At 34.5% G+C, this 27,151-nt stretch overlaps 2 protein-coding genes across 3 annotated transcripts in view; one reads left to right on the forward strand and one right to left on the reverse strand.

Moving 5' to 3' along the window:
• The window catches only part of LOC132555398 (SRSF protein kinase 3-like), a 78,010-nt gene extending 59,068 nt beyond the window's left edge, over positions 1-18,942 (forward strand). For both annotated transcript variants that reach the window (XM_060219746.1, XM_060219747.1), the window contains 10 exons: positions 3,073-3,160; positions 3,386-3,492; positions 5,336-5,498; positions 8,195-8,343; positions 8,593-8,797; positions 10,189-10,659; positions 11,033-11,121; positions 11,576-11,683; positions 12,081-12,243; positions 12,589-18,942. In XM_060219746.1, the coding sequence (XP_060075729.1) occupies positions 3,073-3,160; positions 3,386-3,492; positions 5,336-5,498; positions 8,195-8,343; positions 8,593-8,797; positions 10,189-10,659; positions 11,033-11,121; positions 11,576-11,683; positions 12,081-12,243; positions 12,589-12,779 (1,734 nt within the window). In that variant the 3' untranslated portion in view covers positions 12,780-18,942. The remainder of the gene's footprint in view (positions 1-3,072; positions 3,161-3,385; positions 3,493-5,335; positions 5,499-8,194; positions 8,344-8,592; positions 8,798-10,188; positions 10,660-11,032; positions 11,122-11,575; positions 11,684-12,080; positions 12,244-12,588) is intronic.
• Positions 18,943-19,750: 808 nt separating this feature from the next.
• On the reverse strand, positions 19,751-26,904 carry LOC132555387 (histone acetyltransferase KAT2B-like). Its single transcript, XM_060219735.1, has 7 exons — positions 26,784-26,904; positions 26,329-26,439; positions 25,524-25,667; positions 24,670-24,818; positions 24,317-24,383; positions 22,906-22,990; positions 19,751-22,623 (listed from the first exon to the last, which is right to left on the reverse strand). The coding sequence occupies exons 1-7, from the start codon at positions 26,847-26,849 to the stop codon at positions 22,430-22,432; spliced, it is 816 nt and encodes a 271-aa protein (XP_060075718.1). The 5' UTR covers positions 26,850-26,904; the 3' UTR covers positions 19,751-22,429.
• Positions 26,905-27,151: the final 247 nt, after the last annotated feature.

A 27,151-nucleotide genomic window follows, 5' to 3' on the forward strand; every position in this document is an offset into this window, starting at 1 on the left:
AACATTTGATGGCAATATTGTCACGACATATGTCAACACTGATGCTGAACATAGTAAATTAGTTCAGAGAGCTTGAGCTTGTCATGCTGTCAGGTATGCCTGTCAAACATCCACACAACTTTGATGTTTCCTGTTTTTGTGTCACCATACCATAGGTGAATTGTCAGGTTTGCACATTATGTGACTGCATTAAGTATCTGAAGACGATTTAAGTCTCATGGTATTTATGTTGTCACCACTTTGTAATGAAGTGATAAAAAATAAAATAAATGTTGTTTTCATTTGAAAATTGTCAAAATAAGGTAGTTTGCAAAATATTGGATGAAAGACCATCAAACTAAGTAATAAATTTGACAATAAAACTACTTGTATCAAATTTAGAAAAAAAGCAACACCAATTTCATCTGATTAACTAAAGGAACACATTGAAGAAGCATTTTGAAGCTGATCAGAAAAGGAAAATGGCCAACAGATGGACATCTTAGATTTTGACTTTGAAAGTTTGTTATCACTATTTCTTGAGAATAACTCTATAGATCTTTCTAAAAACATTTATATAGGTTCCTGTAGGTCCCTAGTTTTGCCTATTTGAGTTTGGAATGATCAGAAAAACAAAACCAATAGGCAGCCATCTTGGATTTTGCCAAGTAAAGATTGTTATTGCTATTTCTGAAGAAATACTGAATGGATATCTCTCAAATTCAATAGGTATGTTCCCTTTGATCTCTGCTCATTTGATTTTGGGACTAATCAGAAGAAAGAAAATGGCTTCCAGGTGGCCATTTTGTATTTGGCAGGTGAAGATTATCATTCATTTCTGCAAAGGAATGTTCAAATGTCTTATCAAGAACAAAAACAGAGAAAAGAAGGGAAAAGATCCAATTTTCAGAGAGCATATAAAGACTAAACAATGGTGGATTTTATGCAGTTTTATTCCATTCTTTACAAAATTAGACAATGGAAAGGGATAGAAATACTAATCTTTACACAATATGAAATCTCATTACAAATATTGATATTTCACAGCGATACTCTTTCATATCAAGTTTCCCTTATATATCTAACTTCTCACTTTATGTATCAGCCTAATTGATTCATCTTAAATACTTTCTTTGAGATTTCTGAGCCAAGAAGATTTGAAAGGAATTAAACATATTAATTTTGGACCTATTACTATCTGCCCAATCAATTTGCTATTGAATTCTTGGTAGATAGATAGTAGAATTGCATTGACCTTCATAAACTGACAAAGTAAAATTTAGTTTTATGCCTATCCAGAGATTTTGTTTAATTGATTGAATCATTAATCTTCATGTATCCTTAATACTCATTAATATATGCAAGCTGCTGACAAGAAATTAGTTTCAAGCAAAACTAATAATTATATTACTTTATTCTATTTACTTGTTTATCTTAATCAGCAGTTATAGATTGTGAGAAAATATTTAACTTCCAACTTTTTAGATAGAGAAAAAGAAAAAAACACCAAGAAAAACAAAATTAGATTAAACATTCAGATAGCTAGACTGAAGCTGCATTTTGTAAAAACTTTTATCTTTTTTATCACGTCTAATCTGAATCTTTGAAAAAAATCTCAAATCAATCTCCTTGAAACCACTGACATAAGATTTCCCTCTAGATGGCAGGGAAAGATCAGAATGTAGTTGCTTGTGACCTTCAGTTTCATTCGAAATGAGGATTGCACTGGAAAGCTTGCCTGCAGATTGGCATTTATTCATCGTGTCATTTAGATGGAGACTTGGTACTCCCAGTGGCTAAATCATTCGTAATTTAAATCCATAATACCAGAAACGGTTTGAGCATTAGCAATTAAAACAAATGGAAGCAAAACAAGACATGAGTATTTGACAGACAGTAGCTGGTAAGGTTTGATTAGGTTGAGTGGTCGTGGTATTGGCAGATTGGAACAACGCTACATGACCTCCTCAAGGGTCATGTAACAGCAAATCAAGTCAAATTATCATTTTGTGGAAATTTGGGTATATCCTGTTTTTCTTCCTGATATATTTCAGAGCTCAACTTTTTGTACCATCTCAATTGGAATAAAAATGTTGTTGATATATTCTAACCAGATAGGATATCCTTATATTATTACCAGCTTATGACCAAAATTCACTGATTCTGGTGGTATCACACAGAATACTGCTCATGGCTGCACTGGCATGAAATCATTTTGTTTCGCACTTCATAGGTGCTCTCCCAGTTTTGCTACAAGAAGATAAATATTGTCTTTCAACGGAGATGTTGATTGACCACTAACTGATAATGTCTTATCATCAGTTTATGTTACATAACCATGGATAACATCAATGACGAAGTCGCAATTTATACAGTTCGTTTAACAACTTGCACTACTTAATGGTTGGAAAGTGCAGGATCTGATAAATTTTTGTGCTAATTTTTAAAAGCTTTCTGTCAGTTTGAGATATCTCTGTCTGCATCACACAAAGGTGAAAGTGAGTCTCCATTTTCTGTCTTTGTACTGGAGATTTTCTGTCTGATCTTTATACCAATTCCAGCTACAATACAGTAAATTTTATTTGCGAGATTTTGCAAATTAGAGCAATTCATTTGGTATCCACCACAGATTTGGGATATGTTTTTGCTGTTTGATGTCCTTGTAACAGACAGGGTGGTAGGAGGTTTGGTACAGAATGAGGAGTTATTTTTTAGTGTTTTGTGAACAGGCCAGTTAGTTCAGGCTGCCTTTCTTTCTTTTCTCTCTGGCTACTCTGTCATTCCGGTGTTTTCTCCAAGATACGTATCTTTAAGAGATCAAAGTGGAAAAAGAATGTTGAACCCTAAAAAACAAATGCCAACCCTTTATATTACAGTTCATTATGTCATTTGTTATCATTTTTTGTCATCCATAGTGTTTGTGTTTGCCCCTGTGTACTTCCTACAGTAAGACCCCTTATGCGCTTCTACCCGGACCAACAAGAGTGATTAATACCAGTTGGAATAACTTGTTTTGCAATGGTTGTAAAATAAATGTTTTGATTTAGAAAAGATCTGATCATTGATTATGTTTTTGCTTCCTTGTCATTTCAGGTAAGAGAAAGTGACGAAAATGATTTATTCAGAGAAAGGACTGTTCAGCTTTTGGACGACTTCAAAATATCAGGTGTCAATGGCACACGTATCCTTTTTACCATATCTCAGTGATATTTGTCCATCATCTTTGGGAATGAAACCTGGAGAATGTGTGAATATATTGTGACCATGTCATAGTGTTAAAGAGGACTACATGCCCATTGAGCCTGTTGGTTATTGATTACCCAAAGCGTTTTTGTGTGATGTAGTAAACAGAGGATATATATTTACAAACAAAAGCTGTTGAGAAATTGCCCTTAACATGTTTCAGATGTTTGTATGGTGTTTGAGGTGCTAGGACACAATTTACTAAAACTGATCATTAGATCAAATTATCAAGGAATTCCATTAAGTAATGTAAAGAGAATAATTAAACAGGTAAGTGTTTTTGTACCTTATATAATTAGAGTTGGTATCAGATAGATGTGTAAAGTTTGTCCAGCATAAAGACTTTGGCTATAATGGAGATCAGCGCTGAACATCAAGTGCTGCAATTATCAGGACTCATACAGGTCCTGGCAAACTCTTGGATTTTCACTTAGACTATTGAATTTACTTGAAAAGCAAAAAAGTTTAATAATATCTTGTTATAATCCTGGATTGTATGAAATTATCCTGGATTTTTTTAGCTTACTATCATTAGATAGTGGGCTATTCAAATTGCCCTACGTCTGTGGTCCGTTGTTTGTCTGTCAACTGTCTGTCCGTAAACAATTTTTGTGATTGCTATTTCTAGAAAAGTACAGGATGGATCTCAAATTTCCTATGTAGGTTCCCATTGGTACTTGGTTGTGCCTGTCTGAAAATGAAAAGCCTGACAGGGAACCATTTTGGATTTTGCCTAGTAAAGTTTGTTGTTGGTATCTCTTGAGAGGTACTGGATAGATCTCTCAAATTTCTTTGTAGGTTCCCCTTTGTCCCTAGTTAAAAGTGAAGAGTTAAAAAAGAGAAAAGAAAAGAAGGAAAAAAGATCCAACTTTCAAAGAGCAAATAAAGATCAAACGATGGTCGGTGCCAAGATCCCTCTAGATTTACTTGTTTGTTTCAAAATTCTTTGAAGAGAGGAAATTCATTATCAAATGATGTATAGAATGCATACATCGTTTGATAATGAATTTCATCTACTAAAAATTGTGTGTTGTTTTTCAAAATTACATTAAAGAACGTCACCGCAATTGAAATAGTGCAGCATTTTTATATTTTGTGTTGTTGTGTATGTACTTATTTAAGACTTCAATTCATATGCAAGCACTAATGACATTAAAGACAGATAGTAAAAATTAAAGTTTTGAAATTTTCAAAATTAATTGCGGAAAGTTATGAAAATCTCCTTGAATACTCCTGGAATGAACCTTGAATTAGGCTGTGGAAAGTAATAGAGTGGAGATCTGCAAGATAGTGTCATATCCTACCTGATATTATTTGAAAGTTGTGATAGCGTGTACCAACACTTCAGACAACACTAATACCTCACAGGTATTGATATATATTGGGATAAATCCATATTCAGACTTAAATTTGGTAGTTTATTGATGGTGTCCTTTTTAATTGATTGCAATTCCTGAAAATAACAAAGGGCCATTTTAATTTGCATGCTTCAAAAGGCTATTAGAATGGCCTAAGGCATTAAAAAATCTCATATGAAAATCGGTTATGAATCATAGTTATTTTTAGTTTTAAAGGAAATCAAGAAAAACGCTTGCAAAAATTTGAGAAAAGAAAATATTTTTAAGTAAATTGAAAATTATGTTTCAAAATTGTGGGAAAAGTGATTAAAAGTCCTGAAAATGTGAATCATGGATTAATTGCATTTCAGAATATTTAATATATTGAGCTGATAGTTTTAGTCAGATTGCATTATAATTAATTGGGCATACATATATATTTGGCCATTTAGATTCAAGCAGATCATCCTGATTAAATTTATATAGAAAATTGTGCAAAAACCTAGCCACTGATTGAAGTAACATATTGAATTAATTCTGGATTTAACAAATCAATGAACTGAATATTTTATAATTAAATTTTAGATTGGACCATAAGTTCATTAATCACAATTTCTTGTTCCAGCAGTTGTAAAGAAGATTGAAGATTTTTGTAAAAACAGTGATTGGAACAGGATTTTTAAAGACATTATATACATTACATGAAACATGGATATGAATACTTTCTGTGACATAGGTATAGAACAAGTGTGTGTACGTCTTTTTGTCTAATGTAGGTACTACAAGGCCTCCATTACCTCCATTCAAAATGCAATATAATCCATACGGATATCAAACCAGAGAACGTGCTTATGTGTGTGGATGAGACATACATCAGGAAACTTGCTGCAGATGCCTTTGAGTGGCAGAAAATGGGGTTGAAACTACCTGGATCTGCTGGTAAGTATGTTAACTGATATTGTGAAGAGGTCAGCTAGCTCAATATCATTTGTTTGTTCACTTGCATGAAGGGCAACTGAGCCTGTGTTTTATTATGGTGTCCATTTTTCAGCTATGAACGTTTTTTTAGTTAAATGAACTAAAAAGTCCAGGGTCATGCATAATATAGTTTAGCCAGTAGCATATTGGGATGAGAGGCTATTAAATTTATTGACTGGAGGGATTTTGAAGGTCCTGGAGAAAATTTGTTAAAATATGAAATTCTTCTGAAGAAAAGAATGCTGCTTGTTAAGTATCCTGGCCCAGGACCTGCCTATTCTTTGATCATGATATTTGGCCAGTTACATTCTTGAAAGTAAAGCTTTTCTGGAAAGTGTTATCATGTGTCTTGGGAAGATTTTTGCATGTCAAGTCACGCATTGGAATCCTATCATAAAAGCAAGGTCATGCAATATTAGATGTTATAAAGGTCAGAACTAGGGACATGATACATAAAGATAATTACTATTGTGTGTGTGGTGATGTTGAACAGATTCCTCTTAGTGTCATTGACCGTTGTTTTATATGAATGAAAAATTTTCATATGACAGAAATGTAAATGTAATTGATCAATACAGTGACATACTGATGTATAGTTTGCCAATTTAACCTTCTCAATTGTCATTTGGGGAAAGTCATAAATATTTGCCTACACGATCTAACAGACTGGAGTAGAAGCTTTCAGAAGTAGTGGTTTTCCCACTTGTAAGTGTTACTGGGAAAAGGGGGGTAAGACCACTATACTAGTGATTGCTGGATTTAATGTTTGTCTAAATCTCATATACTTATCTTCAGATTCTAAAACTGTCATTATTTTTTTAAAACACTGTTTGTCTAGGATGCTCGGCCTATATATATAACCATGACCTAGATCAGCTGCTAGCCGCTAGTTAAGACTATTTATAGCTTGGACAGAATTTTACACTACAAAAAGACCCAACCTCTGCGGAAGGGATGTAAAATGTGTTTTGAACTTAGGTCATGAAGTAGTTGATGTTGTTCTTTTATAAAGACATGTATACAAGATAAATAGACACAAAAGAGAAAGCAAAAATTAAGATGTGGTGTTTTAAATGACAACTTGAAAGTATTTCATGCAGATATTACTACTCTTTTATACTGTTAGATTTATCTCCCACTTGTCGATACTTTCATAGTTTCCAATACACTAGCTATTTTGTGTTTTCCACGTAATAACTAAAAACATTTTTGAATATTTTCGACCATTCATTGGAAAATATCAGTGTTGTATAGAGGATCATATATATTTGAAAGGATAACTGATTTCTGACATAATTCTAAAACTATAAGTTTATATTGTAGTTTCATTTTCAGTAGTATTACCACAACAGACTTTCAAGATTGAATTTCAGACATTTATCAAATTATATGATAACAATAAATTAATTTAAAAGTTTGTAAAAACATTTAATGCAAAACATTTAATGCAAAACAACAATAACGAGTATAGAGTTAGATTTTTATGATAAATTTTGGTTGTAAGCTTAAACTCTTAAGCATGGACGAGAAAATAATCAAGAGTGTAAGAGATATATTGTTAAGAGAAAGAAAATGTGGTTGACAAACTACATAGATGCGATCAAAGCAGTCTTTAGATAACTTCATCAAATTTGTGCTAATAAAGGTCAGTAATTATCTAAATATAGGCAACCGTTCTGATCACATATTCATGTTTTGTCATCAGCTTGTAGGCCTAATTATTTACAGCATATCATGAAAAGCATTTTGAAACACTTGAACAGCAAATAGCCTACACAAGTTTTTTCTTACTATAAATCGAGTGTACTCTATATATTCTTGTGATAATTTTGCATGTGAACAATCACGGGCAAGGATATATCAACTTTTTTTCCCTTGAAATGAAACATATTGTGCAGTTGTTGTTGAGTGTATCTGGAATTTGAAGGCATGATTGGTTTATATTTTGACTCAGAAATTAACGTTGTTTAGATCGTTTTGGATTTTGATGCAATAATTAATACTTTCAAATGTAATTGGAAGGAGTGATGAACAACACAGCTACTAGCTGCTGAGGTTTGAATTAGGCCTATAGATTGAATTCTTCCTCCTGGTTTTAACCTCCACAATACTGATGATTCTGGTGAGGCTGTAGTGACCCTTATGTCTCTAGCCAGACACTCTATCACTAGACTATAGAGACATTCACACTTGCCAAGGCTAGAAAGGTGATCATGAACACAAGAAAATACTTGACCAGTTTATGAGAGTTCACTGCTTTAAACCTTTAGTAGCCTATAACCATACATTACACTGTAAAGCGCAAATTTCAGAGTGACACTGTGACTGGATGTGATCAGTCGTGACCTCTCCAATCACACACACAACGAAATGATAATATGAAGATTTTATCAGGACTGTATGTTTTTAACCTTCATTTAATATATATATATAATCAGCGTGACCAATCACTAAAGATCATATGCCATTGAATACGGAAATACCTCTTTATTTATTTCAATAAACATCATACACAGCTAGCATGAGTGTCGTCGACACAAAGTGATTACTTAAGTGATGTTAATTAATGATAACCAGCTATGGTTTCCATACCAAGGACCTCCCCTCCAACTAAGTTCAGATATAGAAGATAACTAAGCACCTCTTTTTATGTGTAGTGAGTACAGCACCAAAAGAGAAACCACTGGATCCCTCAAAGATGTCTAAAAACAAAAAGAAAAAGATGAAGAAGAAACAAAAGAAGCAACAGCTATTGTTGGACGAACAGATGAAGCAGATTGAGGAGTTTGAAAGAGAGAGGGAACAGGTAGGTCACCTTCTTATACAGGTTAATTAGTGGAGGTATTTTAGGCTTATTCCTATTGCAAAGCTGGTAAGCCCATTTAACTGGTATGCAGAAGCTGAAAATAGATTTGACCAATTAGTTGACATTTTTGTGTTTTTCTTCTCCTTTTTAAGAATTTTTTGAAATGGTTAAAATTTGGTACTGACTCCAGTTGGATAAGGAGCCATTACAAACATACCAATCATGTGTTGAACGTTTGTTTGTTTACAGAATGAGTATATGTCCCAAAGTGAGAGTACTCAGAGTTTACCCCAGCAGGAAGGTATGGACCAGTCAGAAGGCACAGATACCTGTAACACCTTAAACAGCGACTCGTCTCCCACGGAGAACAGTCTCGCCAACTACACCGACCAGGAGAACTCGGAGAATAACAAAAATGACCTGAACATCATTGAAATTGAAAACAACAATGCTGGTAATGAGTAGTTTTGAATTTGTACTTTTCATTGAACATGTTAATCTTAATGTTTGCATTTCTAGATGTAGTCTTCTTACATGTCCATACCCTTTCTATGTTTTCCTGTTTAGTGTGGACACCTATATAAACCTGACTTTCAGCTCTCTCCTTCTATGGAAACCTGTATAATCTGGACTCTTGTCTAAACTAGACCTTTCACTAGGTCCAACTGTATACATTTCTATGTAAATATGCACAATCTAGACAACTTTATAAACCTGACCTTCTACTAGGTCCCACTGTATACATGTCATTTATTTGTAACCCTGTATAATCTGGACATTGTCTAAACTAGACCTCCCACTAGGTCAAACTGTATACATGTCATTTTTTTGTAACCCTGTATAATCTGGACTCTTGTCTAAACTAGACCTTTCACCAAGTCCAACTGTATACATTTCTATGTAAATATGCACAATCTGGACACCTGTATAAACCAGACCTTCAACCAGATCCTACAGTACACTTTTCTATGTAACCTTGTATAATCTGGACACCTGTATAAATCAGACCTTCAACCAGATCCTACAGTACACATTTCTATGTAACCTTGTATAATCTGGACACCTGTATAAACCAGACCTTCAACCAGATCCTACAGTACACATTTCTATGTAACCTTGTATAATCTGGACAATCAGACCTTCAACCAGATCCTACAGTACACATTTCTATGTAACCTTGTATAATCTGGACACCTGTATAAACCAGACCTTCAACCAGATCCTACAGTACACATTTCTATGTAACCTTGTATAATCTGGACACCTGTATAAACCAGACCTTCAACCAGATCCTACAGTACACATTTCTATGTAACCTTGTATAATCTGGACACCTGTATAAATCAGACCTTCAACCAGATCCTACAGTACACATTTCTATGTAACCTTGTATAATCTGGACACCTGTATAAATCAGACCTTCAAATTTAGCCCATTGTTAGCATTTCTAGAAAACCCAGTAAAATTTGTACACACACAAAAAAAAAATCAAAAACAGAACGCTTCTGATTAGTAAAGCACACATAATGTTCATATGTATTTGTATGTTGTATATTTAACACATTTTTTTTAACTTGTGCCCTGTCCAGTCCTCAAATTCACAATCTTCATGCCTTAAAAATGTTTGGAAGTTGAAGTTTTAAATTACTAAAAGTTTTCAATATAATTATGGTGGTAAATTGTCAATTATGTGATAGGAACTCGTGGACCACAATGTAAACATCCATGGATAAAATTTGTACAAAGAACACACATCATATCTATAGACCTTCAAATGGGTCAAGATATATACCTTGTATGTCACCCTTGTATAATCTTATTCATGCTAAATATTGTATTTTACAGATAACAGTGCAGAAAAGGAGAAAACAAAAACAGAAAAAATAAATGAGGAAAATACACAGCAAAGTGAAGGCGAGAAAAGCCCATCTTTAACGAACAAAAACTATGTTGAACCCACGATCATCACAGATGGTGGCGGCACCACAACGATCATTGTGCAAAATGTGGCTCCTGAACAGGTGCCTGAACCCCAAATGTGTAACGGTCATGAATCTCAGGGGGGACAGGATGGTGACGGGGACTCGGTAAACAAAAATATTACGTCTCAGGAGACACCGTCGTCACAGGATACAGTGTCACAGGATACTTCAATGAACATTTCTGAAAGTGAGGCTATATCAAATAAAACAGAACCAGAGAGCACACCTTGCGCTATGGAGGAAAGCAATAATGGCCAGTCCAGTCCAGAGTCCAAAGGTCGTGATCTAAGTGTGGACAGTACTAGCCAAGCTAATAGCGACACTAATTCCTCTGGTAGGCAGCACTTAGCTTGAGTTTGTCAGTGTTAGGACGATTATTTGGTTCAAACCTCAGCCTGTCCTTAATTTTGGTGTATTTCATATGATACTTCACATAATTAAAAAATCTTGAAAATACTTAAATTGATTTACAAATAAAACCCTTGTAAATATTTGTAATTGTTTAAAACTCTACTGTAATGACTTACCTTTGATGAATTATTCTTTTAGATAATACTGACATGTTCCAGCCACGTTAGTATAACTTCTTAGGAGTGATGAAGTTTGTTTTAATTTGCCTGTGTACCTGTTTTTGTTAGTTAACAACAGAATAAGATGTTGAGACAATTGCAGTGTGATTTTATGTAATGTTTGTACCTTTTTTTCAGCACGCAAACTTAGCTGCAAATCAGACCCAGTAAGAGAGATTTGTGATATTCCTGTAAAGATTGCAGACTTGGGAAATGCCTGCTGGATCGTAAGTACCAATAGTTGTGTTGAAACTTCAATGTGTGCAGCATAGACACTTAGTGTATCTTAAAACGCATTAAAACATTCACATTTTTTGTGTGTGTAAACACTACTTTTAAATCATTTTGTATCAGTGAGAATTTGTTTGCATTGAGTATAGAATGAATAGATAATGGCAAAGATTTACAGCAGTGTGATAGTGCTGGCAATATTCAACTCTACTTTCAAGGTCTAGAAGATCACAATATTTGCCACTTGATCCATTTATTTCACTTTTTCTTTAAACAGAAATGGTGAAAATGTGCTCAGGTTAATGTGAAAGTTATGATACACTTTATCAAGGAAGCAGTGCTTTTAAGGATCAATTTTTGGATAAATTTGGTACTTGGAAAGTGTTTTTTATTACTGGTGTGGCCAGTCAAGATATGAATGTTGTTATTGACAAACATTTCCGGTTACAGCACCACCATTTTACGGAGGATATTCAGACAAGGCAGTACCGCTGTCTTGAGGTCTTGATTGGGGCTGGCTATGGTGCACCTGCCGACCTCTGGAGTACCGCTTGTATGGTAAGGATTCTCAGACATCAAAAGTTTGTATGATGGTCAGAATCCAGTCTCCAATGTTTCAAAGTATAGTTATCTCAAAAGTGTCTTTCTACTGCTTTCCTGTCCAGACAAAGTATATTAAGTTTGTCTTCCTTAGGTGCAACAGTTTCTGATAGATTTTATAAAGGTGGTATTGTATGGGAAAAGATGATGATGGATGCACATTCTCATGTTGTGTGGTTTGTAGGTATTGTAAACCATTTGTGTTGTTCAAGTGCTTGGGAGTTGCTTATTCTCAGTGAATAAAGTACTAATTCAGATGCAGTGTTATAGACATGAGATTAGATCAGTTGATTGACAATAGTGATGAGCCAATTTGTTTTATCATTGGGCTGATGGATTTGTTTGGTGTTCATAGGCCTTTGAGCTGGCAACTGGTGATTACCTGTTTGAGCCTCACTCTGGAGAGGACTACTCCCGAGATGAGGACCACCTCGCACACATCATAGAACTTATTGGCCCCATTCCACGCCATATAGCCCTGTCTGGCAAATATTCCAGAGAATTCTTCAACAGGAAAGGTAAGTCACATCAGTGAGTTCAGTATGTTTTCAACAAATGACTGCCTAATATCATCTAGGGTCACTGTGGCTTCAGTATTTTCATGAGAAAGGTAACCTTGGCTTGAGAATCACTTCTCATCTATGTTTACAGTAGAAGGAATTACTGAGTCACACACAGTTACAACCATGGTGACGTGACAATAAAACTTTTGACTTTTGTAGATTTGTTAAGTCATTAGTTGAAATGTTGTTCAGGGATGTATTAAAGTTAGTTTTAGGAAGCAAGTATCTGCTGATTGTTCCTTCAAGAGTCGTGAAATAGTTTCTTCACAATTTCATTGTGTTATTTAAACTTTTCAACAGGAGAGTTGCGACACATTGTGAAACTGAAGCCATGGGGCCTTTATGAAGTACTGACTGAAAAATATGAATGGGAGCCTTCAGAAGCCCAGCAGTTCTCCGACTTCCTCATGCCGATGCTTGTATTTGACCCCGAGAAGCGTGCCACAGCGTTAGAAAGTCTAGAACATCCCTGGTTGAGTGATGTATCTTAGCTTTGTGCCTGTTGGCTTGACTATCCCGATCTGTTATTCTTGCTTGTGCTACAGTGAAGAGACTTCTCCTCAGCTCTATATGTACCAGAGATATACCAAAGTTTGTCAAACTTTGGACGCGACAAGGAAACTACATACATCAGACTTCTGGTTTGTTTTGTGATTGTGCTTGGACTACACGAGTCTTATCTTCCTAGGAAGTCTCTGGACAATGAAATGAAGCAAACACAGGAATCCTGCTTTTTATTCATTAGTCATTTTCATTGTAATGGCAGGATTTTTTTTTTTTATTAGTTCACAGGAAGCTGCATTTAGCATCATTCTACCATGGAGCAATTTCTGCCGTTGTCAACTTTTCTTATTAAAAAAAAAAAACAACAAAAATTATGTTTTCACATGATATTTTGGATCAGATATAGCAAATGTTAGAAGTAAAGTACAATGTTTTTGATAGTATGTATTATTTTCTGATTACTGACTGGTAGTACGCAGTTAAATTAAAATTATAATACATTCTGTCAGATGATAAATAATTTATTCTACCAGGTGATAAATGAGTATTACTAACTCTACGGGTGTCTTGGTTATTTTTATACCATTGATACGAATATGAATTTAGGAAGTCAAATAGGTATAGGTATATTGTATACCTGATGTCTTTGAGTAATTTATTTGACATAAATATTAATTGCCATAGATGAGGATAGTATAGAGAGATGGTATTTATTTGTTAGTTATATATATAACTTATAATAACACCTGGCGATTGACCGCTCCCTCATTCCTGTCATTGCTAATCACTGTGTCATGTTGCCTTTAGAACTTGTAAATAAATGAAAATTGTACAGATGTGACGATAATTACAGAACCTGCAAAGGGTTAAATGTAGATTTAAGCAAGAATTTTTTTTCTAAAGGAGTTGAAAAATATGTTAAATCATAATGATGATTATAGTGATGACCCGGTTAATATTCGAGCACAATGTGTTAAATATAGCCATGAGTAGTACATTGATACATGTATGTACTACCTGGTACATTATATCTGAAACAGATTGTATATATTAAGCAGTTACGTTCATCCTCAGTGAAGGAATTCACTTCCCATAGGTTCTAATCATTGTTCACTGCCATACCTAACAAGTTTTAGTTACCTGGACCTCATTTGAGACTGCCATATATATCAATACTTCAGCTTGCTATCTAAATTCTTATTTTCTTTTATCACAATATTGTTGTGCTTATCAGTGAAGATGACATTTGGACCACGAGTTAAAGAAATGGTTGATAATTATTATCCAATAAAAATGTTAATGATAGATGACCCTATGTGCTTAGCTTAACTTAGATGCAATACCATGAAACATATTCTGTTGGTGACATGTCAGAAGAAATGACAGATAAATTTGAAGTGACAAGTGTTAGGATGGCAATAATGTAAACAGCCCTGGCAATAGTGTAAGAATGACACTGAAGTGAAGACACTGTACCTCATACACACTACCAATAGGAGCGAAATGTGTACCTCATACACACTACCAATAGGTGCGAAATGTGTACCTCATATACACTACCAATAGGTGCGAAATGTGTACCTCTTACACACTACCAATAGGTGCGAAATGTGTACCTCATACACACTACCAATAGGTGCGAAATGTGTACCTCATATACACTACCAATAGGTGCGAAATGTGTACCTCTTACACACTACCAATAGGTGCGAAATGTGTACCTCTTACACACTACCAATAGATGCGAAATGTGTACCTCATACACACTACCAATAGGAGCAAAATGTGTACCTCATACACACTACCATTAGGCGCGAAATGTGTACCTCATACACACTACCAATAGGTGCGAAATGTGTACCTCTTACACACTACCAATAGGTGCGAAATGTGTACCTCATACACACTACCAATAGGAGCAAAATGTGTACCTCATACACACTACCATTAGGCGCGAAATGTGTACCTCATACACACTACCATTAGGAGCGAAATGTGTACCTCATACACACTACCATTAGGAGCGAAATGTGTACCTCATACACACTACCATTAGGCGCGAAATGTGTACCTCATACACACTACCATTAGGAGCGAAATGTGTACCTCATACACACTACCATTAGGAGCGAAATGTGTACCTCATACACACTACCATTAGGAGCAAACTGTGATCTACTTTTCACTTTTATTTTTTCTCTGTCAGTTATCTATTACTTATCCGATTCCCAAATGCATCACAGATGACTTTTTATATATATTATGAAGTTGTACAGGATTATTGACCTTCCTTGCCAAGATGTGTATTTTGTGTTTATAATTAGTGCTGGCTTAGGAAAGTACAAGACTTCAAACAGTTGAACCATGTTATTAGAGACTTGCAGTACATGTGTTTGGACAGATTCGTTAATAGATAGTCTAAAATTTGGTTCCTTGGGAACAAATTTGGAGTGTTTGAACTAATATGGTTTCACTGTACATAATTTGTGTAAAAATAACAATTATTATTTATCTTCATGATTACTCAAAGAGTGCTATAAATTAATTTACTGACAAATATATGTTAAAGGTATAACATAAAGTGTTAAAGGTCTATCGTAAAAATGATGTGAGTACAATTTTGAGATAAACTTCTGTAACAAATTGTGTAAGTGCCCAGTGCTAACGGAGGGAGCAGTCATTGCATAGAATCTGATTTGGCCTGGTATAAACCCAGGAGTGTTGTCTTGTAAAACTACTCTTTAGACTAAACAGTTCCTGAATTCAGATACAATTTAAGAAAAGGAAATGTTTCTGTATGAACTCAGAAAAAAGAAATTTCCTGCCAGCTTTGATTTTTCAAAGGTCACTTTTATAGTAACGAGCAAATCAATTTCAGTGAAAACATTTATCTAGTAGACATAGTACAAAATTGTTACAATGTACCATGCTATATTCAACACTAGATATCCTACATTTCTATTAAAGTTCATTAGCCCCAAATTAAATACACCTAGCAGAAATCAAATGTGAAAAAAGACAATTTTCTTACAGTCAGCAGCACTTATTCATGTTGATATTTAATAATGTAATATTCACTATGTGAAAGTAGAGAGGAGCATTTTTTTTATTTGACTTTTTTTCTCATTATTCTCAATAATTTAGTTGCTATTTAGGTGTGCAAGTTCACTGTAAAGAAAATAAAAGATCCTTTTGTAGTGTTTTTGTAGAATAGAGTATAAAATAAAACAACACTAAGATTTTATTTTCATTTTATCAATAGGATTTATTTTTTGCAGCTAAATAGAGAAGTTAACTGATAGTGTCAGGTGATGTTTTGTGATGTGTATTTAACTCCCACCCCTTGCCTATTCATTTCTCCGGACATTGTGATCCCCTGCCTTGACTGTTGTTTTGTACACATGATGTTGTTCCAACTCATGTTTAACCAAAGGGGCCATTACAGGGGTATTTACCCTGACGTCAGTGGGCGGGACTGGCAAATGATTGTCATCTATAACTGAGAATGCTAGACACTTGTTGTACATATATGTATACATTATTACATACTGAAAATCACTTATGATTTGGTAATGATTTATGTTAACAATTGCAAGTTGCATCTTTGTAGGGTTCTATTTTGCATTAACATCTGTATAACTTTATGAATACATGACATATTTAGAGTTGATTAAAAAGAAAAGGATAAAAGTTTAAGGGCAAAATTATAACCAAACAGCATATGTGATTTACTGTATTTCAATAAAAACTTGTGTCAGTATGTTTTTGTATGTCATGATAATCAAATGGATTCTGGTCTCATTAGTATGATATATAGTTTTATTACATTGAATAGCATAGTAAGTTGGAAATGTTTTTAGGTTGTGTCAGCAGAATTGTATTTTGTTTGTACATGTACAAAGTTGAACATCAACGTATGACCACAAAATATTTAGCACAAACTTCTACCATGAAATGAAATTGAGGTAAAACTCCACCATTTTGTCAGCAGTGTCAATATTGACAATATATTGAGTACATTGTATATTTTACCATAGTCACAGGTCAATAAAAAAAATATGTGATGCATCCTTTGTCCGCCTCAGATGATACTGATCTTATTGTTGTGTCAAAGTTCCTTTCTTTAGTTTCTTGATTTGGTGTATGTTGTGCATTTAAGCAGTTCTAAGGGACACATGCAGCACACAGCCTACGGACATACAAAATACATGCACAGAATGATGAATTAAAGTGTATTTTGGTTTTGTGTGTTTGTAGGGGCATATATCAGATATTAGCTAGAGTGGTACAAATGTTCTAAAGGATCATCTGCAGAGCAGACAGTTCACCTTATTGTTCTTTAGTCTCCTAGTCATGTAGTTCTTATCCATATATAGTTCTGGTGATGGCCATGTCGTTTAAGATGTGTATTATCGTATTAAGCACATTGACTTGCTGAGAGATGCAGTCTTTATAAGAATACTTTCATAAATACATTGATTTATGAGGTACAAACATTGAAAAGTTCATGGATCAAAACATGGCATAGAAATATTTGGTTAAGAAAAATACTCAGATGTCCAGTTCCAGTTAGACTGGACTTGGGTCAAATTCAACTAAAGAGATAATCTTTTTGGACCAGAATTCATTGCTTCGTGTTCCATCTCTGCACAAACCAAAGATTTCAGACTTAAACATCACAGTATGAAGAATTTAATTTAGCAATTGTTTTCTGATGTACATGTAAGAGAGAAAAAAATTGATCTGATAACGACATGTAGTGATAGATTGTTCAAATGTTGATACTGCCACAATAATAAGTGTTTGGTGATGAAGAATTGAGCTTGTATCAATCTTTTATTCATTCAGTGTTGCCTTTATAATATATGAACAATTCATGTGGTTCACAACTAGAATTTGGTTCGAAGAATGATTTTCTAGATTTGACCCATTATTTATTATCTGAAATACATTTACTTTTTGCCAGGAAATTCAGAATGGTTTTTTGAAGGTTATACAAAAATAGAGCTGCATATTATTTAGAAGTGACTTTCTTTTAAGTGTAAATATAAGACAGTCAATCCTCATTATCTCTGACTTGGCGGGACCATTAGAAACATGAAAATAAATGAGTATTTAAGTGAATTTGAATGTTTTGTGTAAAGTTAAGCAGGTAGCATAAATGCTTTGCATTAGAAGGGGGTCTGCATGTTGTACGGGTTGGAGATAATGAGGTTGGACTGTTGATGATAAAATTTAAATAATCACTAACATTTACCCAATAGTAGTAATAAAAACATGTTGGGTCATGTATCGCAATACAAATAGCTTGTCTAGTTGGATCATATAATAAGGACACTTATAGTGATTTTTGTACTCTTGACTAGCCTTTACAAAGAATTTCAAGGTCTGTATTAATGTATTGATATATTAAGATCTCTCAGGATTTATTTATTATGTCTAAAAGTTTCAATTTATAGAAATAGACAAGATTGACATTTTCTTCCTAATTAGTTTATGAATAGCCAGGAAATAGACTGCATGATTAAAAGACAGTATGTAATCTAGCTGAGAAGTTGGTCATATAGAGTAAATGAAGATCATTGATAATAGGTATTTTTTACAGGTCAGTCATGTCTATCCTGTTTCCCTTTATGTAGATTCCAGAAAGATATCTTTTCTCAGTTCTCGGTGGACACATTTTTGGAGGACTATAGTCATTTTACAATTTCATCAGCGGCATCATAATCAGTATTTAACTTCAACTAGTTGTACATTTAAAATCAGCCCGATGTTTTAAGCTATAAGTAGCTACATAACATATATTGGAGTTGTTACATGGGCAAGATGCTGAATGATCATATTTATTGTATAGTCATCTTGCAAATTACAGTTTGCATGCCACAGTGATGTAAATTAAATAATAGAGTGTAATGTAACATTAAGTTGGTACTCGTATTGTTTGTTTTATCAAACACTGGTACAGTAATGGTAGATTTTTTTATTGTTTATGTGTAGACATTAGCGAGATGTGTTGACAATGATATGGCACAAAGTAGCTACACAGATCTGATCGTAGTCAAGCTATGGAAATAAAGACGACCGAATCTTTATATTGAGTTTACTAAGAAACATGAATTGAAAATGAAATAAAAGTGCAGATAAGCATTATCACAGGCTTTTTCTTATGATTTAAGTTTACAGTATGCTGAAAGTAATCAGTATGCAAATATCAAGAGATTTATATCGAACAAGAGGCCCATGGGTCCTAACGGTCACCTAAGGTCCCCTCATTGTTATTGAGGAAAATTCATTTAAATGATTTTAATGTATTGAACACCTTTGACCTTGAATGAAGGTAGCCCTTCATTCCAGCAAGCTGCAGATCCAATATAAAATCTGTGGATTTTGTTATTGAGAAAATGTTGTGTGAAGATTTTAGCCTATATTTGACACGTGACCTTGAATGAAGGTCAGTCATTCATCCATGCATGCTACTGGCTCAATATCATGATCCTGGACCATTTGGTTATTATGAATGGGATGTTAAAGATTTCAACACTATTGAACCCAGTGCCCTTGAAATAGGGCAAGGCAATTTATTTTAACAAACTTGATAGCCCTTTATCCCAGCGCTCTACAGGTCTAATATCAGCATCCTGTGTCTTCTGGTTATTGAAAAGAAGTTCTTTCTAGTATTTCAACTCATTTGACCCCTGTGCCTTTGAAAGTTGGTCAAGGGCATTCATTTGAACAAATTTGGTAGCCCTTCATCCCAGCATTATACAAGACCAATACCGGCACCCTGGGCCTTTTGGTTATTGAAAAGAAGTCATTTGAATGGAAGGTTTACGCTCAGCAGATGGCACACAATGATGGATGAAACACGATGGCTATAGGTCATCCTGACCCTTTGGGTCATATGACCTAAAAATACAAATAAAACTTTCATTTCTTAAAGATTCATTTATTGACTAATATGAAATTTAAGAGAAAAAAATCTCAAAATGAATGAAGGATGATAACTTGATGATGAAGTCTCATTGATACCAATAACAGAAATACATGTGTAATTTCTTGATGGTGAGACGTGTCCTGGCCCATCACTGGAGACCATGCCAATATAACAGTCCTTCAGTATCGAGGTATCCCACTGATTCCAAATTTCTTTTACATATCTTGATATTTTCAGGTTGGTAGATTCAAAGTTAATCTAATACATGCAGATTGAAGAACCTGCTTGAAGTGATGCATTCTTCATACTTGATTCATTGTGGTTGTATTGCAATTGATTCAACACATTTACACAAGCCAAGATTCCACCATACTTACTATTTTTTACAGCAATACACACTATAATGATGAATCACTGTTCACCAATCATCCCTTGCATATTAACTGTCAACAGATTATGCTATAAAATGGCAAGGAGATCTTACAGTGTTAAAAAATAATGTTTAAGAACCACAATAATGGCTGCACCTGTGTAAAACATTGTAAGCACACATTGCATCTATGACAAGCCTTCTCAAATCCCAAGACATTAGGATATAGCAACAGGTGATCAAAATCACTGCCTAATGTCAATGTTGGTGAGAAGATAAAGCAACATGCGACCTAGAATCACTGCCCTGTATCAATGTTGACACCTGGATACAGCTACAGGTGACCTAGAATCACTGCCAGTGTTGACACCTGGATACAGCTACAGGTGACCTAGAACCCTGTCAGTGTTGACACATGCATACAGCTACAGGTGACCTAGAACCCTGTCAGTGTTGACACATGGATACAGCTACAGGTGACCTAGAACCCTGTCAGTGTTGACACCTGGATACAGCTACAGGTGACCTAGAATCACTCGGTGTTGACACCTGGATAAAGCAACAGGTGACCTAGAATCACTGCATAATATGAACAGGATACAGCACTTTATCCTGCAACTGGCAGCGCCATTGTCGGAATACTTCTGCCACATATATTTTTGCTGTATTCAGCAGTGACGGAAAACAGATGTATTTTAGCATGTGTGTGAATTTGACAGAATCAATTTCAGAATTTACTTTGAAATTACATTAAACAAAAGTAGCTGTTGAAATGTTGTGGTACGCAATTTTACATGATGTAATAGCAAGGTTATTTTATCCATTGAAGTTAGGAACTATATTTCTGCACAGAGCAATTATTTTGGCATACATAAATAATAGTCAAAATTCAGCAAAACATCAATATCAGGTAAATAAAGATTGAACAAAAAACTGTTGAAGTTTTGATGGTCGGATTTGTAGTCAAAGTTGTGGAATAAATAGAATAAATGGCTTGCCACTTTTGTCTTTCTTCACCCTCACCAAAATACAGGTTGTATTTAAGACACTGACAATGTATTCTCTATATATGACCTAAAATCACTGTCAACTGTCAATGCTGACAACAGGATATAGCACCAGGTGACTTAAAATCACTGTTTAATGTCCATGGTTTTTGGTGTGTTTTTTGTTTTTTTTTTAAGGACACCAAGATATAGAAGTATATGATCTAGTATCATTGTTTAAGGACAATGTTGACACAAGGATATAGCATTTAAAGATAACTAAGGTCAATTTCATGTATGGTGTTGAAATGGCTGAACCAGCTGAATACCAGGCACTGACTAGAATCGAGGCTAGACTTTAGGAATAATCATCCTGTACCTGTCTAAAACTATCACTAGTTTCAGAGTTTGCTGCAACAAACATAGTCAGTGTACATTCATATATCAGGAAATATCATTGTATCCAGTTTGGGCAAATAGAACACATCTTATTATAATTTCATTATTTTATGTTTGAAAGGAAATTCTGAAACCTTGCATTTTCAGGGTTTTTTTTGACATATTGACATATAACATAGCCAACATCCAGTACAGGTGCATTTGTTTATCATGGATTAAATCCTTGCTTCCCAGTCCGTATCAATTGGGTATCATGAAAGCTGCCTTAACTTCAAAGTAAACACTGACCATATATGTTGATATAATGGTAGCCAGAATGGCCAAACTGACTAAAATTTGCAACTTGGACTGGTCTAGAAATCTGGGAAAGCTGACATATCGACAACACACCCAAGTAATTCATTTACTCCTTTAAATACTGACATTCTTCATTCCACATCCAAACATTCACTCACATATTGATTCTATCTTACAAACATGCTCCACATCAAACATGCATTTCTTTTGTGGACCTACCACACATACACACAGATTCAACACAGACTGTCAGACTTGCACCTACACTTGCAAAAACTTAAAATATATAAAAAAAAAACTGATTGTACTTCCCGAGTTAAAATAAAACAATATCAAATCTTAGGCTGACATAAAACTATTTTCATGTTCTGATATTTTGTAATACCATTATTGCTTTATAGTAATGAAAAGTCATGAATACTGTTAATGTTTTGCGTTCTAAATATCTCAACATGAGAGACATCGGTATTTTTGTCTAATTTTATCTTAATAGTACAGCTGACCATGTAACTTACTACTGTAATGAAGTATATCAATCACATTTGCATATTCAGATCTCAATATTAAAATGTCAGAATCTTGCTCCAGTGAATGTATCAGTATCTACATCACCTTCATTTAAAGTCCCTATCCCCACCCACTATAACAGTTTCACTTTTCTATCAGACCAGCCTCCTTCATTTTTGTACAGAAGAATTTCTCTAATGTGTTAGCACACTTGTAGTACTCAGTGTCTGGTTTGTTATAGGCTCGACAGTTTGTGAAGATCCTGGTCATGTCGGCGATAAAGAGTCGTTTGTTACAGTAGTAACGATTTTTTAATCTTTCAGTCATTGTTTTCAGATCTGAAAAAGAAATAAAGTTTTGTTAAAAACATTTATGTAAATTGCAGAGAAGAGAATGTTGTAATACAAAATTTACAAATAGCTTTTTGAGCATTTTTCATTTCTAATTCCTTGCATATGAAATTCTGTCCAACTTAAAACTGTAAAGAAAGGGAAATAATAAATGCCATATTTCTTGCAGTCTAAATATTAGGCTTATCTGGTATCATATATATGACTTTCTATAACTGCTATCATATGGATCACCTCTGAGAGGAGCAGGAACAACAAAGAAACAATTACCCATAGGAAATTTGATATGGTCGTAGTAGTCTGGTGCTTCAGATTTGTCAACAGGCTTCTGGAAAGGCCAGGAACTGGCATTGGACTATTCAAGAAATAAACATAATAATTATAACATTTCTGCCAATTGTACATTATGTCCTAAAATACAGAGATATGCCAACATTTTCCTTTCAGTTTCCCAGTACAACAAATTGACATTGTTAAAGTCATTGTAACCCTAGTACTATTTTCAAAGACACGTTAATATTTCTTGTGAATTAAAACAAGATCCCAGAGGAGTTTTGTTTTGGTGTTAATCAGAGGGCAAGATGGTATCTAAACAGAACAAGACAACTTTCGGTACATGACACACTACCTTAGCCTCACTAAATCAGTGACAATTAGTGTAGGAGATGAAGCCCTCCCAAACTAATATAGGTCAAAGTGTAGGTCAGGGACTCATTTTTGATTCATGACACAACTGCTCACCAACATGAACCCCTACCCAAAGTACCAAGTTCCAGTGAAAAGTAGTAGAGAAAATAAAAGCCGAGACAAGATAAAGTGCTGAAGGACAGACACAACACCAACCTTTAGTTGTCCCCCTATTCCAAGTGTAAAACTAATAAGAGGGCAGGGTAGTATCAAATCAATGTTCAGAGTGGTATCTAATCAATAGGAAAGGGTGGCGTTCAATCAGATTACAGGGTGGTGTTCAATCAGATTACAGGGTGGTGTTCAATCAGATTACAGGGTGGTATCTAATCGGATTACAGGGTTGTATCCAATCAAATGACAGGGTGGTGTTCAATCAGATTACAGGGTAGTGGGCAGGGTGGTATGCAATCAGATTACAGGGTGGTATCTAATCAATTGACAGGGTTGTATCAAATCAAATGATAGGGTGGTGTTCAATCAGATTACAGGTTGGTGTCCAATCAGAAAGCAGGGAGGGTTCCAATCAGAGGACAGAGAGTATTCAATCAAAGAGCAGCGTGGTATCCAATCAGATGACAGGCTGGTAACCAATCAAAGGGCAGGGAGGTATCCAATCAAAGGGCAGGGAAGTATCCAATCAAAGGGCAGGATAGTATCCAATCAAAGGGCAGGATAGTATCCAATCTAAGGGCAGGATAGTATCCAATCAAAGGAAAGGGTAGTATCCAATATTTGAGGACATATTGATACCTAATCAGATGACAATGACATATCTAAAGAGGAGAGAGTGGTGGGTGGTATCCCATCACTTGAAAAAATGGTATCCTATCACAGAGAAATGTGGAATGCCATCCGATGCAGGTTAACTTGAAAGATGAAAGTTGGACTGCTATCTTGGATTTTTGCATTGTCTCAAAAATTAAAAGTATTCGGCGTGGACACTATATGTCTGATATGACTGCCTTGAGTGAACCAAACATCAAGCAGTTACCTTAACTTGCTGTAGTATTGTTTTGATTGTTGAGTGCAGTTGTTCACCATCGACAGGTGTCTCTTTGCTGAAAGGATAAAAAGAAAACACTTGATGTTCATCCTGGTTTTTGTTCTGGAATAAATATCCATTAGGTATTAATAGTTAGTAGTTATGAGGAATAGTGTCACATTAACTGAACAACTTAGATCATAAATATATTGTTAATCTATTTAAAATATTTTAAATACATTCAGTCATATACCATGTGAAATAGTTTTTAAGGTATATCCTAACACTATCACATTGATATTTACTGATTCCCATAGTATGACATAACTAATACATCATGTACATGTTAAGGAAATGTATACTTTTTATCAACAGGGGGCTTCCAGCCAAGATCATGTAGACCTGGTATATTCTCAACTGGTATCTGTCGCACGCCCTCCTTAAAGCAGGTCAGGCCAGGGTATACCTTCTGTAGCTGTTCCTGTTTCTTCTCTATAATGGTCTTCACTATCTGTCACAGCAAACATGTGGTATATCGTATATAAGTGTTTCAATATATATTTCATTGACAACACCATGGCATAAATAGAATTTTATAAGTATATGTCTTCTATTTCAGTCTAATATATCTTGGTTTCTTATCGGTCTGAGATTGTAAGAAAAGTAAGTAAGTTAACAGCTTTTCAACCTTTTTGTAAAATCCTTTCCTGTGACTGTCCTTTGGACTGAGTTGCGTTAAGATCTCTTTCATATTTTTGTTTTTATTTATTTTAGTCATCAGTAACAATATCCAGGGAAAATAACTAGTGTACATGAATTTGATATTACTGTAATGCTTAGATCATCCATATACTATCATATTCAAATCAAAACCAAGTGAAAATTTGTTTACAATATACAGCTTACTGCCCAGTGTTCAGTGCATTTTGCCTTTCTATACACCAAAACCAGTATAAAAAGTATAGCATCAACTAACTGTTTAGATACTCTCAATGCTGTTTCCTTCTAGGGGAGCTATATTTCTTATTTTTCAGAATGATATAAGATTACATTGATAATAATTACATTGAAAAGTATGTCAATGATTAGTGAAAATCACACTTGCCTTAACACCTCCCATGAATAAATGCATTTTCTCTCTCACTTTCCAATGAAAATTTAAATAAAAAAAAAAAAAGAATTTCCTGTAAATTACATGGCATTAAATAAATCCTACCTCCTTTTGTTTTCTGATGACACTGGAGAAGTCAGTGTAACAGATTCTTGGGTTTAGTTCACAGCCCATAAGCGTTGCTCCCTCGTAGTCTTTGATGTAGCCAAGGTAGGCTGACCTATTCATCTTAATATCTTTCGAAAAGCCCTGAAATTGGCATCCACAAAAAAATATACTTCTTTTTTTATTTGAAGTACATTTGTATAACTAAGACACTTAAAATATTCCTCTATTGTGTTTTTTTCCCTGTACAACATATTAAAAAGTTTTAGAATGTGCTTTGCAAAGGTTATCATTACTGATAAAATAAACAAATTTCACCTTTTTTAAAAATATTTGAATTGAACATTCTGTGAACAGTACATGTATATTAAACAAATCATTGTTCAGATTTAAAGTACTCATAAACAAGTCATTGATTTTCCCCTTCAGAATTAGAATTTCATCACTGACTTGATAAATGAAATAAGTTGATGCTGTCATCAATCAAACGGGTAACAATACTGATCAACTCAGAACCTCAGTCTGTTGTCAATATTTATTGGGATGAATTTGTTACCAGAAACAGATTGCAACATATCTTGCTGAAATTTGAGTCTAACAGTCCACGAATTTTATTTTCACACTAAAACTAGATATGTCGAAATCCCCATAAGCAATCATGGAAAAGTTTAAAACTTTATAATAGAACATTTTAAAATTTTTTTTTTTTCTGCATGTGACAATGTCATGAAAATACGACTGAAAATTTTGTTTTTATTAAATTACAAAACGAACAGAGATAAACACAATTACATGTATAACATACCTGCTTTTTGAAATAACCGATGGCATATTCATCAGCAAATGTGAGGAAGTGGAGAACACTATGTCGGATGTGATAGTCCTTTAAATGATTCATCATATGGGTCCCATAGCCCTGTTGGAAACAAAACACCAGAACTTCAACTCAACTATAGTTCCAAATAATACAATTAAAATTATTGACCTACACCCCTCAATAACAGAACATACTAATTAAATGCTTATTAAATCCAACCCACTTATCTCATCAAAGTCAATTAACATTTGTCTATTTTGAGATATAGTCTCAGAGATTCTTACATAATAGCAAATAGTTATCAAATAATCTGCATGAATATGACTCAACACAGAAAATAATTTGATCTACCAGATTATTTACTTCAAAATTGTCATATGATAAGAAAATATTTTACTGGTGTAAACAATAACACTTTTTCAATGAATTTTCAGAAACCTCACCTTCACTTGTTCGTTGGATGTGACAGCACAGAACACAATCTCTGTGAAACCTTGTGTTGGAAACATGCGGAAACATATACCTCCGATCACCTTGTTGTCCTTGATCAGTGACAGACACTTGTGTTTCCTTAAAAAAATGTTTTTCTTTACTACCGATGAAGGGAAGGTGTGAACGTTTCAAGTACTGTAGTACTGAACAAAGTATTGATAGTATTGTATTGAAGTACTTCACCAATCGAATTCCTTAAATTTATGCAACAAGCTCTCTGATTGGCAGAGCCAAGTCTAGATCGATTGTGGGTGGAGCCAGGTGAAAAAATACTGTGCAGACATCGGCATTTTACAAACACTCGACTGTCGCGAGAGGT

This window comes from Ylistrum balloti, unplaced genomic scaffold (genome assembly GCF_031769215.1).
Source record: "Ylistrum balloti isolate Yb309-2 unplaced genomic scaffold, AGI_CSIRO_Ybal_v1 Utg370482, whole genome shotgun sequence".
Lineage (NCBI taxonomy): Eukaryota > Metazoa > Mollusca > Bivalvia > Pectinida > Pectinidae > Ylistrum > Ylistrum balloti.